General features: G+C 45.8%; 2 protein-coding genes across 9 annotated transcripts in view; one reads left to right on the top strand and one right to left on the bottom strand.

Annotated features, from left to right (window-relative positions):
* Positions 1-12461, top strand: part of LOC103281892 (drebrin-like protein A) — a 215788-nt gene that overhangs the window by 34662 nt on the left and 168665 nt on the right. For 2 of the 3 annotated variants that reach the window (XM_062981919.1, XM_062981918.1), the window contains exons 11-14: positions 94-723; positions 947-1068; positions 4669-4717; positions 4805-5026. In XM_062981919.1, the coding sequence (XP_062837989.1) occupies positions 94-723; positions 947-1068; positions 4669-4717; positions 4805-4893 (890 nt within the window). In that variant the 3' untranslated portion in view covers positions 4894-5026. Of the gene's footprint in view, positions 1-93; positions 724-946; positions 1069-4668; positions 4718-4804; positions 5027-12461 lie in introns of those variants that run through there. The other variant, XM_062981920.1, reaches the window with a different exon arrangement.
* Positions 5140-12461, bottom strand: part of rtkn (rhotekin) — a 73961-nt gene continuing 66639 nt past the window's right edge. For 4 of the 6 annotated variants that reach the window (XM_062981913.1, XM_062981912.1, XM_062981916.1 and 1 more), the window contains exons 11-12: positions 8919-9023; positions 5140-6187 (exon numbers count right to left, since the gene is read on the bottom strand). In XM_062981913.1, coding sequence (XP_062837983.1) covers positions 5784-6187; positions 8919-9023 — 509 coding nt within the window. In that variant the 3' untranslated portion in view covers positions 5140-5783. Of the gene's footprint in view, positions 6188-8368; positions 8482-8918; positions 9024-12461 lie in introns of those variants that run through there. The other 2 variants (XM_062981914.1, XM_062981915.1) reach the window with 2 other exon arrangements.

Genomic DNA, 12461 nt, shown 5'->3' with positions numbered 1-12461 from the left:
GATGTTGATGTTATTATTATTATTATTATTATTATTATTATTATTATTATTATTATTATTACTACTACTACTATTATTCTCCTTTCTCCCCAGGAGTGCCACGAAGGCCTTTCCTCCGCTACCAGCGCAGCCTCACGGAATCGGCCTATATCTTCCAGCGGCCGGACCCCCTCCGCAGCCCCTCTTCCCCTTTGGGGGGCTTCCTGCCCTCCGGATCCCCCCATGGGGCAACCCCCACTCCTCGTCAGTCCAAGCCCCCTCCGCCCCCCATCAGCCCCAAACCCGGGCCTGGAGCCCTCTCCCCCCTCCCGGACCCCAAAGGAAGGACCCCTCCCATTCCCAATGCCAGGACCTCCAGTGGACATGCTGCGGCCACTACTAGCCCCCTGGCAGAGCCTAGCCTCCAGGACTTGACCCTGAGTGGGTCTCCTGGAGGGGGTCCCACCAGCACCCCTTCCCCAGAATTGGGTCTCCCATCCCCTTGCAGAGCTGGTGACCCTCCTTCCCCAGGCCCCTCCCTCTCTGACCCGCCTCAAGCAGGTCCACTTGGGGCTTGTCCGGAGGAGACCCTGCCCCACATCAAGTCCACGGACCCCTCCCCTCGGAGTCCAGGCTGTTGTGGGGGTCCCAGCCAAGCAGAGGAGGAAGGGGGCCAATCCATGTGCTGCTCAGCAACATTGCCCCCCACAAATGGCTTTCTGCAGGAAGAGGGTCTTGCAAGAGGTAAGCCTTCCCTCTGCATACATTTCCCACTGACACCCCAACCCTTGGCTTGAGGTGGTGGTCCCTCATGTGGGGAAGGGGCACAACCCCAACAGATAGGAGGGTCTCAGAGGCTCAGGAAGCTTTGGTTTGCCCCCCCCCCCTGCCCCAACATGGATGTATGGCCATGGGATGAGGAGGAAGGGACAAGCCCCCATCTCTTCTCTCTTCCTTCCTCTGGTAGATGAGACCCCGGCACTAGCACCCAGCCAAGCTGAATTGGCCCCATCCTCACAGAAGGGAATGGGATCCATGGAAGAAGAGGTGAAGTGTCCCAAAAGCCTTGGATTGGATATGGGAGGCCAGGTAAGTGCCTGCCAACCTGGTAACTGGGGGTGGGACAGTGTTGTGACTCAGCTGGAGCCTCAGACTGATGAGGATGATGGGATTCAGGTTTACAGTCAGGTTCAAAATGTCCCTGTTGTAGAAGATGAGGAATAGGGCGTGCAAGTTCAGTTTCCCACAGCAAGGAATGAGGTTGTTGATACTGAAACTAGCCAGGTGCAAATTGATTTAGAAAAGGAGGACAGTTCTCAGTCTGATAGCAAGCAGGATGGTGAGCAGGCTGACACTAACGAGCAGCCTGACCTTGGTGAAACAAGAACCTTAGATCGAGCTGACCCTTTGGAATTCAGAGTTCCAAGGAGTGTGAGAATAGCTAACAAGAAAGCGGTCAAAGGCCATAGAAATGCTTTCATGTTTTGCCAAGGGTATTAAGCACTGTGTTTGGAGACAAACCTTTGTCAGAGCAACTTTTCGTTCAAGAAGCAAGTCCTCGTTTGCCTGGATTATCTTGCAGCTCTGTTGTTCATGGTCTTGGAACTTTGTCATGCTCTATGGGACTCTGTTTATTGCTGGTGCTTCTTTGAATTGTGCTCTAAGGCTTTATTTTGTAATGATCTTTTGGAACTTTTGTTTTAAATAACTTTTTATCTTTTACTTTTTAATAAACTATAAAGACCTCAGCCTGTGTGCAGTTTGGTGTTTAAAGCAAGGTGAAGCTATCCTGAGGTGCGACAGACAGGGACCTCTTCCTCTCTTGATGGCTATGGGGAAAAGCCCTCCTAGAATCATTGAATTATAAAATAACGAAGGTTAAGATCTTCTGGGGAGTCCCTGCTCTCAGTCCCACCTGCTTCGCAAATGTGGTTGGTGGGGACAAGAAACAGAGCCTTCTCAGTGGTGGCTCCTCAGGTCTGGAACTCTCCCCAGCGAGATTAGATCAGCACCCTCTCCCCCAGCCTTCAGAAATGTATTTATTTATTTACAAGTATTTATATTCCTTCTTTCTCACCCCAAAGGGGACTCAAGTTGGGTTACAATGCACATATATATGGCAAACATTCAGTGCCATTAGACATGCGACATATAGACAGACACAGAGGCAATTTAATATTTTCCAGCTTCCGGCTTCATGAGGGTATGCTCGATTCCGGCCACAGGGGGAGCTGCCGCTTCATCATCCACTTGTGAAACCGAGTCCTTTGATGGTATTACTTCCTCATTCCTTTCCACGTGCTGCTGGCAATTTTATGGTGTTGTAAATTAGTTAAATTAGCCTCCCCGCATAAAGCAGTACCTACATTTCTTACTTGACAGATGCAACTGTCTTTCAGACTACTTAGGTCAACAGCAAGCTAATGGTCGGGAGCTTAACCCAACGCAGGCTTTGATATCATGACCTTTCAGTCAGCCCAGCCCTTGGCAACAAAGACATGGTTATGGGACAAAGCTTTTGGCCAGTAAAGTAATGCAGTGCAAGAAAAAAATAGGGAATATGTGCAATCAACAATTGGAATGGCCCCGGTCTACGATTTTGGATCACGTGATTTTAATGTTTCTATTAGGTAGTTTTAATTCATTATCCTTACATCTAAATATTGTTTTATCTTATGTTTAATCGCCTTATTGTTTTTAATGCATAGCTGTATGTTTCTTGTTTAGATTTTATGATTTTGTTTTATATGTATGTTTGGCATTGAATTTTGCCATTATTATGTTGTAAACCGCTTTGAGCTCCCCCCCGGGTTGAGAAAAGCGGTATATAAATACAGTAAATAAATAAGAAATAATAAAGTTGGAAGAGATTACATGGGCCATCCACTCTATGGGCCGGGCTTAAGGACAGCTGGTTAATCACCAGGAGCAAGAGATCATTGCCAACCGGAAGGTTGCCAGGTCGAAGCCTGAGTCGGGAGTGAGCACCCGACTGTCAGCCCAGCTCACTGTCCACCTAAGCAGTTTGAAAACAGCTGAGCTGTGAGCAGGGAAATTAGGCACTGCTTAAGCGGAGAGGTATTTTATGGCACCATAAAAATGCCGGCAATCAAAGAACAAAGAGGAAAAACTCCGCGATCGAAAGGGCTCAACAGCTCCCCCTCTGGCTGGAATCGAGCATAACCTCCAGGTGTCAAAGTTGGAAAAAACGCCGATATACCTCTCTCTCCTGTATGTCCAATCGGCACTGAATGTTTGCCGTGTATGTGTGTGTTGTGATCTGCCTTGAGTCCCCTTCAAGGTGAGAAGGGCGGAATATAAAGGTTGTAAATAAGTAAACTCCCTGCCATGTATATTACTGAATAAGTACCGATAATATGAATAGGAGAAAAATGCCTGGGTGAACAAATAGCTGACACTGAAAACAATGCAATAATAATAATAATAATAATAATAATAATAATAATAATAATAATAATAATAAGTCCTAGACACTTGGGAAGTGTTCGACTTGTGATTTTGTGATAAGAAATCCAGCATATCTACCTTGTTTGCTGTGTCATAATAAATAATAATAATAATAATAATAATAATAATAATAATAATAATAATAATAATACTTTATGTATATCCTGTACCAATCTCCCCGAGGAGACTCAGGAGTCAACCTAATCTCAATAGGAAGATCATTTCACATGATGAATGATATAATCAGGAGTGCATCTACACTGTAGAATCAATGCAATTTAATACAATTTTAACTCCTATGACTCAATCTTGTGGAATCCTAGGATATTTAGTTTGGTGAGGCACCAGCACTTTTCAGTAGAGAAGGCTACAAATCTTGTAAAATTACAACCCCTTGGTTCCTTAATACAATTAAAATGTTGTCAAACTGTATTAATTTTACAGTGTAGATCAGACATGGGAAAACTAACAGCTGATAGGTCGGCTGGGATTTCTGGGAGTTGAGGTCCAAAACACAGGAGGGCCAAATTTTGCCCATGCCTGGAGTAGGTGCATACTTTTATCATACTGTTGAGCAGAGGCGGTTCAACCGCCAGGCCAACTAGGCAGTTGCCTGTGACGCCAGCTTGTTGGGGGCGCCATCGAGGCAACTCCTGTCTCCTGCGGCCTGCCTCTGCAAGGTATTGAACTGCTTTTTCTGTTGATTTTTTGTCAAACATGATGTTTTAGTGCTTAATTTGTAAAATCTTACTGTAATTTGATGTTTAATAGTCTTTTCCTTAATCCCTCCTTATTATCAAACATTTTCGCTTATCCAATTCTTTTATTTTGCAGTGATTGGTTTTGGGGGGAGAGGGGCGCCAAAATTCTGTTCACCTACACTTGAAAAATACCTAGGGCCGGCTCTGCTGTCGAGCAAAGATACATCAGCAACTAAACCATTGTTGTTGTTATTTGCTTTCAGATCATTTCCAACTTATCATAGAATTTTCTTGGCAAAGGTTTTGGGTTGCTTTTCCCAAGACCAAGAGAATGTGACTTTTCCCAAGTCACTCGGAGAGTTTCCATGGCTAAGTGGGGATATAAACTCTGATCTTCAGCATTGTAATCCAACACCCAAACCATTACACTCAACTGCCTCTAACAATAATAACTGCCTCTTAGCCCTAAACGAAATCACCTTCATGCCATGCTTCCTTTCCTGCCTGCTTCCTTCCCCAGGTGGACTCACCTGCTGGTGTCAACCTCCCTGGAACAGGGCTTGTGGCAGGTAACAACCTTCTTCTCCTACTGCTTTCTACTTCCTACCCCATTTTCCCCATCCTGTCTCATCTCCATCATCCTTCTCCCTCTCCAGGTGAGGGGACACGAAATGGGGTCCGGTCCTCTTCCGTGGAAGGCACTGAACATGACATGGACCCGAAATGGCAAGCGGCAGAGGCCTGACCGCTCTTCCTGCCAAGGCACAGCCCACTCCCACGCTATTCCAGGTTGCTTCTGCTTCGAGGAGCCCTTCCCCATGGATACTTCTCACCCATCTCCACTTGCAGCCTCCCCAACAAATAAAGCTTAAACAGGATCCAACTTGTGTGGGGTGGTCATTTGGGGGAGGTGGAGTTGAGGAGCAACGCGGCAGGGGAAGAGCCAACGCCTGGGTTCATGCGATGGACAGACTCATCCGGACAAAAATCCTCCAAAATAAAAGTTTAATGCTTATTCAGGAGGGGAGGCCGCCCCGCTCCTTGAGACAGATGCAAACGGGGAGGAGGCTTTGTGCCTGGCATTCCTCCCTTCCATCCCCCCCCCCCAAAAATAAACATTGGCACAAATAGAAGATCCCTGAAGCAAAGGGGGTTGGTTAGAGAAAGGGGGACACCGTGTCTGGGGAATGGGGTGCATCCATGGAGCCCCCCGCTTGTGCCTGGAAGAGAGGCTAAACGCGGCTGCAGCCCACCCACCCCCTCATAATAATGTTTCACCCCTTGTGCAGAGCAGTCGATTCCAGTTTCTCACCAAGGAAGGAAGGAAGGTGCTTTTTGCTCCCGAAACAAAGGGCTTCAGGTCAAAATGGGGGTCTTGTTAGAACTAGGCATGGCGTCCGTCCATCTGTCCCCATCAACCTATTTGTCAGTCCTAGGTCAAGTCACAACAGGGTCTTTTTGGGGACCAGTTATGGATGTTTCCCCTTCTCCAATAAACCCACCAGGGCACAGACCCTACTTTGGCAGAGTCCAATGAGTGTCCAAAAGCTTCTGGATGAACCAGAGTCCTCTTGTCTCCTGGTCCTTCAAAAAGCTGACTCTGGCCACTGCTCCTCCTCCTCCTCCTCTTCCTCTTCATACCTGAGACTGGAGCCACAAGCGAGGGTCGAACCGCGGCCGAGAGAGATGTGGCCGAGGGGCCCGCTCCGGCTCCGGGGTGGTGCTTCCCCCGCTGCTGGAGGAGGATCCACAGGGCGAGGGTCCGCGGCCGCGAGGGGGAGGCGAGGGTCCGCGGGGAGGGCGCCCCGAGCGGCCCTTGAGGGTGCTGAGCTTGGCATCCAGGGAGAGGGTCCGGGGGCGGCCCCAGCGGGGGGGCGGGGGGCAGGGGCTGGTGCTGGCCGTGCTGTCGCTGTCCGAAGCCATGCCGCCCCGCGGGGGGGTCCCCTCGAAGAGGGACAGCCAGGGGGGGCCGCCCAGGCCGGAGACCCGCCGGGCCAGGATGTCCGTCACCGCCTCGATGTCGTCTGCTGGGTCAATAGCTGTGGAGGGGGGAAGAGATTGGGGGGGGGGATTATTGTTGTTATTACACTATGTGACAAAAATCATAAACTTTCTGTTCCTGGTTTGAAAGTGTTATTTCCTATTTAATTGCAATTTAATATTATTTACTTTATTTATTATTTACTTTATTTCTGCTCCACTCTTCTCACCCCGTGGGGGACTCAAGAGCGGCTTACAAATTGTAGCAAAAATTTAATGCCAGTGCTATACAATAATCACAAAACTCAATAAAATGTAAATTACAATTAAAACCAATAAAAACATGTAACCAAATCACAGCTATCACAAGGATTCTGTTAAAAGAAAGGAGGATTTGTCCTGAATTATGGCAGAAGTGATGGCAGAGTATTTAACTTGATTTCTTATAATTGCAAGCTAAACTTCTAGTTCTAAAATTTAGTTACTAACTTAATTTAACACGACATGGTGGCTGTTAAGATCTCCAAACTTTTGATTATTGCAAAAATAGTTTCTACACTGTCGTATTATTGCAGTTTGACACCACCTCAACCATCATGGCCAATGCTATGGGATCATAGGAGTTAGGTCTTTAGGCTTCTTTGCCAGAGTGCTTGTGTCTCTCAACAAGTTACATCTCCCTTGTTTCCGTTGCCTTGAACCCTGGCAGTTAAAGGAGTGTTATACTGCATTGTGAGGACATTTAGCTGTTCCAGGAAATACGTCTGGTTTAAATCAACATGTTGTCTTGAAAGTAGTGTTAATATTTGTTAAGAGGATAAAGCATGAACTAATATTTTAAAAACACAGCACATTACATGCATCAACAAACATGTTGAAATGTGCTATTAATGGGAGCCCCCGGTGGCACAGCGAGTTAAACCACCGAGCTGCTGAACTTGCTGAGCAAAAGGTTGGTGGTTCAAATCCTGGGAGCAGGGTGAACTCCTGCTGTTAGCCCCAGCTTCTGCCAACCTAGCAGTTCGAAAACAGGAAAGTGAGAGTAGATCAATAGGAACTGCTCTGGCGGGAAGGTAATGGCGCTCCACGCAGTCATGCCAGTGGCCACATGACCTTGGAGGTGTCTACGGACAACGCCGGCTCTTCGGCTTAGAAATGGAGAGGAGCACCAACCTCAGAGTCGGGCACAACTGGCACATGTACCTTTACCTTAGTGTTATTCCCTCTGTGGAGAATGTTTCCACAGTCCATTATAACCCATTTGGGGGTCTTTCTCCCTTAATACAATGTGAATCACCAAGACCACCACAATTAGCAATTTGCCCAGGAAGAGCCCTATAGAGCAGTCAAGGCCCGGGCTGTGGCGCAAGCTGGTGAGCAGCCAGCTGAGACCAATCACTCTGACCAAGAGGTCATGAGTTCGAGGCCAGCTCAGAGCCTGCATTTGTCTTGTCTTGTTTTTGTTCTATGTTAAAAGGCATTGAATGTTTGCCTATATGTGTAATGTGATCCGCCCTGAGTCCCCTTCGGGGTGAGAAAGAAGGGAGGAATATAAATGCTGTAAATAAATAAATGGGCAAACTTGGGCCCTCCAGGTGTTTTGGACTTCAACTCCCACAATTGTGGGAATTGAAGTCCAAAACTATCGGTGTGAGAGTTAAATTAAGACTTATTCACCTCTCCATCTCAATTTTCTTTCCATTGGCGATTTAGAAAACTGCTTAGTCGCGCAACCATAAATCCACATTCGGCTGTCAGCTGAACCCGGCAGTTCTTAACTTTTATTGCAGTAATTACAACTATATACAAAGCGCAGCTGGAGAAGACCGTCTACATGTCCAACTCCATTGATGGCAGCGACCGAAAAAACATTATCTGTAAACTTGTTGACGCCCACATTTCACAACAGTGACTTATGTTCAGCAACGTCTGCGGAAACTACACAGTGTCAGTCTAGCCATTAATCTTTCTCTATGCACTTAACCACTGCTATACTGGAATGCTGCACACACTAGCTTTAAACCACAAATGAAAATTTCACACCACACAAACCATCACTCCAACAAAACACCTGGAGGGCCCAAGTTTGCCCATGACTGCTATAGAGGGATGTCAAGCACATGCATTTCCCCCCCTCCGCCGCCCTCATGCAATCTCTCCCTCGCCCGCCCACCCTCCCTCCCCGAACCCCCAGACCCTTCCCCACGTTCCTCTGCCCCTTGGAGGGGTCCACAGTTACTTCACCTGTCACTGTAATAGGCTGAGAGGAGAGCCCGAATCTCGGCAGAGACTGCGTTGTCCTGCAACAGGAGCCCCTCGCAGCCGGAGGGCGGCCCCCCAGCGCCAGGGAGAGCTGGCCAGGCCCAGTGGACAAAGGAAAGAAGAGAGAGAGAGAGAGAGAAAGGACATGCAGAGAGAGAAAGCAGGAGGAGAGCAGAGAGTTACAGACACATAGACCCAAAGAGTTGGGGGCAACAAAGGACAAGAAAGGGGGGGAACAAAAGAGACCACCTTCCCTCCAAGAGAGAGGACAGAGTAGAAGGGAGAGCCCTTAACCCTCCTGCAAAGCCCAACAACTACAGCAGGGCCAAGGGGACGTTCAGTCGAATCCTAGAATCATAGAATAGTAGAGCTGGAAGAGACCTCACAGGCCATCCAGTCCAACCCCATTCTGCCAAGAAGCAGGAAATCGCAATCAAAGCACCCCCGACAGATGGCCAATAGTAGGTCCCCAGCATTGGGGGGTCTTCCCACCCCACAAATTCATGCAAAACAGGACCCTCCACTCACCCATTTCATGGTAAAGGGAACCCTGTTTGGGCAGCAAAGCCGGGGGGCGTCGTGGGGACGGCACCTCCACCTTCATGAGTTCGTCACAGCAGTGCTTCCATTGACCTGTGGGGAAACAAGGCAAAATAAGGAGACAGTCCAGACCCCACTCTTCTTTTTTGTTTTCTTTAATGGTCAGAGTGAGCACCCGACCATTAAAATAAAAAAATAGCCCTGCTCGTTGATGACCTAAACAACCCGAAAGATAGTTGCATCTATCTGTCAGAGTAATTTGCAGCGCAGCAGTAGTTGGATGGGATCAGTGGAACGCAGAACAAATAGACATCAGAGACGTTGGTAAAACTATATACAAGTTTTACTGTAAGCAGTAATAATCAAGACAAACAGACTTGCAGACGAACACAGGACTTGACTCTCACTCTAGGCAGACAGAACTCAACTCGGAACTGAACTGAACTGATGCAATCAGTAATGCATACACACTTGTGACTGGACACTCCTCAGCTTCAGCCACACATCAAGGTCATCACAGCTTCTCAGTAATTAACTCTTTCCAGACTATAGTACACTCTGGATGATGCAATCAGTATGCAATACAGACAAGACACAAATTTCATTTAAACACTATCAATACACAAATCCCACATTAACACTATCAAGTAGGAAATTTAGGTACCACTATGTGGGGAGGCTAATTTAACATTTACAACAACATAAAAATCATCCAGCAGCTGTTTGGAATGAGGAAGTCAGCATCACAGTGGATGATGAAGCAGCAGCTCCCCTTGTGGCCGGAATCGAGCATAGCCTCAGGAAGCTAGAATCTGGAGAAGGTTAAATTGCCTCTGTGTCTCTGTCTCTATGTTGATATGGCACTGAACGTTTGCCTTGTATGTGTACATTATGGCCCGCCCTGAATCCCCTTCGGGGTGAGAATGAAGGGCAGAATATAAATACTGTAAATAAAGAATAAATTGTGATATATGAGAAAAACAACAACAACCGTGGCAAACAGCGTGTAGTGTCTCAGAGACCCTCGAGTCATGACCCCGTAGCCTTTATGGATCAGACCAAAGAAGATATGGGGTTTGTGCCGACTCAGCAAGATTCAGCTCCCTTCCAGATGTCCCCTGTTGACAGTTTTAGCCCATAGTTAATTACAAAGGCCCTTGAGCCAGAGCCCGGTTCTCCAGAGAGTGCTCCTTTTGATCGAAAATTGTTTTGGGAAACATCTCACTTGGAGAAGGAGAATAGGAGAAAAAGCACTAGATTAGCGGAGAAAGCAAGTGCTAATTAAGCCAGTTCCCTTGAGAGTTTCCCGGGAGGCTTACATCTGGCAAGTTGTTGACTTTAGTCCACTTTCCCTTGGGAAAAAGTGTCCAGGCACCTGGTTTGAGGGGAGATTGAAGTCCCATAAAAGTTCGGTGCGCAGGCGGACCTTTGCGGTGTCAACGTGTCAGTTGAGGAAATCACATTGACTCTAGTTTCTGCGGCGCGCTACTCTCGAGTAGACCGGGCGTTGCATCTCGTCTCCCTGCCACGTCTGGACAGCAATTCAGCTCTACCACGACTAACCTTGCCTTGCCTTGTTATCCTAGCCTCAGACCTGAAACCTGGAACTCTTTGACAGACCTTGCTATAATCCCCACTCAAACAGCCTAGAAGTTTGAGTGTGTTTCGGTTATCGGGTTTAAAACTTTGAACTCTAATACTGGACATCTACTTTCACATTACTGGACTATATTTGACTTTTACTGAAAGGACTATTGCTGGCCTATATACTCTGCTTATTTTTGTTTTACTCCTTTATTTCTTTAATAAAGATATTAGATTGTTTATTGGCCTCCGTGTCTGGTTCCCAGTGCTCACGCTGCCCTGAGGCATCACACAGCGGATAAAGTTACTAGCTGCAGGAAAGGCTGCTGACCGGAGGGTCAATAGTTCGAAGCCATGGGTTGGGGTGAGCTCCCGATTGTCAGTTCCAGCTTGTGTCAACCTAGCAGTTTGAAAGCATGCAATGTGAATAGATCAATAGGTACCACCTTGGCGGGAAGATAAAGGGATGTTGCACTCCAGCCAGAATTCACCTTGCCCTCAACACCAACAAGGAAAGAAAAAGTAATAGTCAAACAGTTTATTGATAAAATCACATAGAAAAAGGAAAAATCACCATAGAAAATAGGAAAAGGAAAATGCAAGTGATAATGGGGAAAAATAGTCAACAAGTAATAAGCCAAACCAAACTGACAATAGGGAAAACACTCCAAAGTAATAATCCAAACAGTTCAAAGCTGTTCCATAAAACAAGGTATAGGAATCTCGAAATCAAGACATGAGCATAAATCCAGAAAAACAAGTATCGAGAACATGAATCCAAAAGCCAGACTATAAAAACGTCTTATACTATGCATCCAAACTGTATCGTAGTACTCCCAAGATCTTGGACTAAGACATGAGCTGGAAACAAGGCTCAAGATCCTCACTGTTATGTGACACTGCCTGATCTGAATTCCCAAAGAGATACTTCTCTGATTTAAGGACTGCAAAACATGATGTCATTTCTGTGACCTTGACTACTACTTCTACTTCTACTTCTATGTCGAAGCTTTCTGCACTCTGGCCCAGATCCGTGTTTTTAGCTTTCCCGTTTTTAATCATTTTATGCTGCATGCCGACTTTTATGACTGTTTACTGATGTTGATGTTTTACTGATGCGACATTTGTTTTATTCTCAATATTTTATTGTTTTATTGCTGTTGTTGTATTGTTGTTGGGCATGGCCCCATGTAAGCCGCTCTGAGTCCCTCTGGGGAGATGGGGCGGGGTATAAAAATAAAGTTGTTGTTGTTGTTGTTGTTGTTGTTGTTATTATTATTATTATTATTATTATTATTATTATTATTATTACAGTAGATTCTCACTTATCCAAGCTAAATGGGCCGGCAGAAGCTTGGATAAGCAAATATCTTGGATAATGAGGGATTATCCAAAAGCCTATTAAACATTAAATTAGACTATAATTTTACAAATTAAGCACCAAAACATCATGTTTTACAACAAATTTGACAGAAAAAGCAGTTCAATACGCAGTAATGTTATGTTGTAATTACTGTATTTACGAATTTAGCACCAAAATATCACGATATATTGAAAACATTGACTACAAAAATGCATTGTATAATCCAGAAACTTGGATAAGCGAGGCTTGGATAAGTGAGACTCTACTGTATTATTATTTGCATTATTATTATTATTATTATTATTATTATTATTATTATTATTATTATTATTATTATTGATGGGCGAGTGGGAACAAAATCTCAGGAAAGAGAAGTTGGAGAGGTCTGGCTTTCAGGAGCGATCAGGGAAAGTCTTTAAAAATGGACTATAAGAATATTATCACACTGAGAGATTATGGTTAAGTCAGAAGAGCTTTTGAACCCAATAGTTGTAAATGGAAAATTTGTTTGATGTAAATACTGAAAGAGACACAGCAGGATAGTGATAAAATGATAAAAGCACTAACATACTGACAATCTGAAT

This window comes from Anolis carolinensis, chromosome 5, assembly GCF_035594765.1.
Source record: "Anolis carolinensis isolate JA03-04 chromosome 5, rAnoCar3.1.pri, whole genome shotgun sequence".
Taxonomy (NCBI): Eukaryota; Metazoa; Chordata; class Lepidosauria; order Squamata; family Dactyloidae; genus Anolis; species Anolis carolinensis.
Note: the sequence above shows the minus strand (reverse complement) of the source record. Positions and strands in the feature narration are given on the sequence as shown.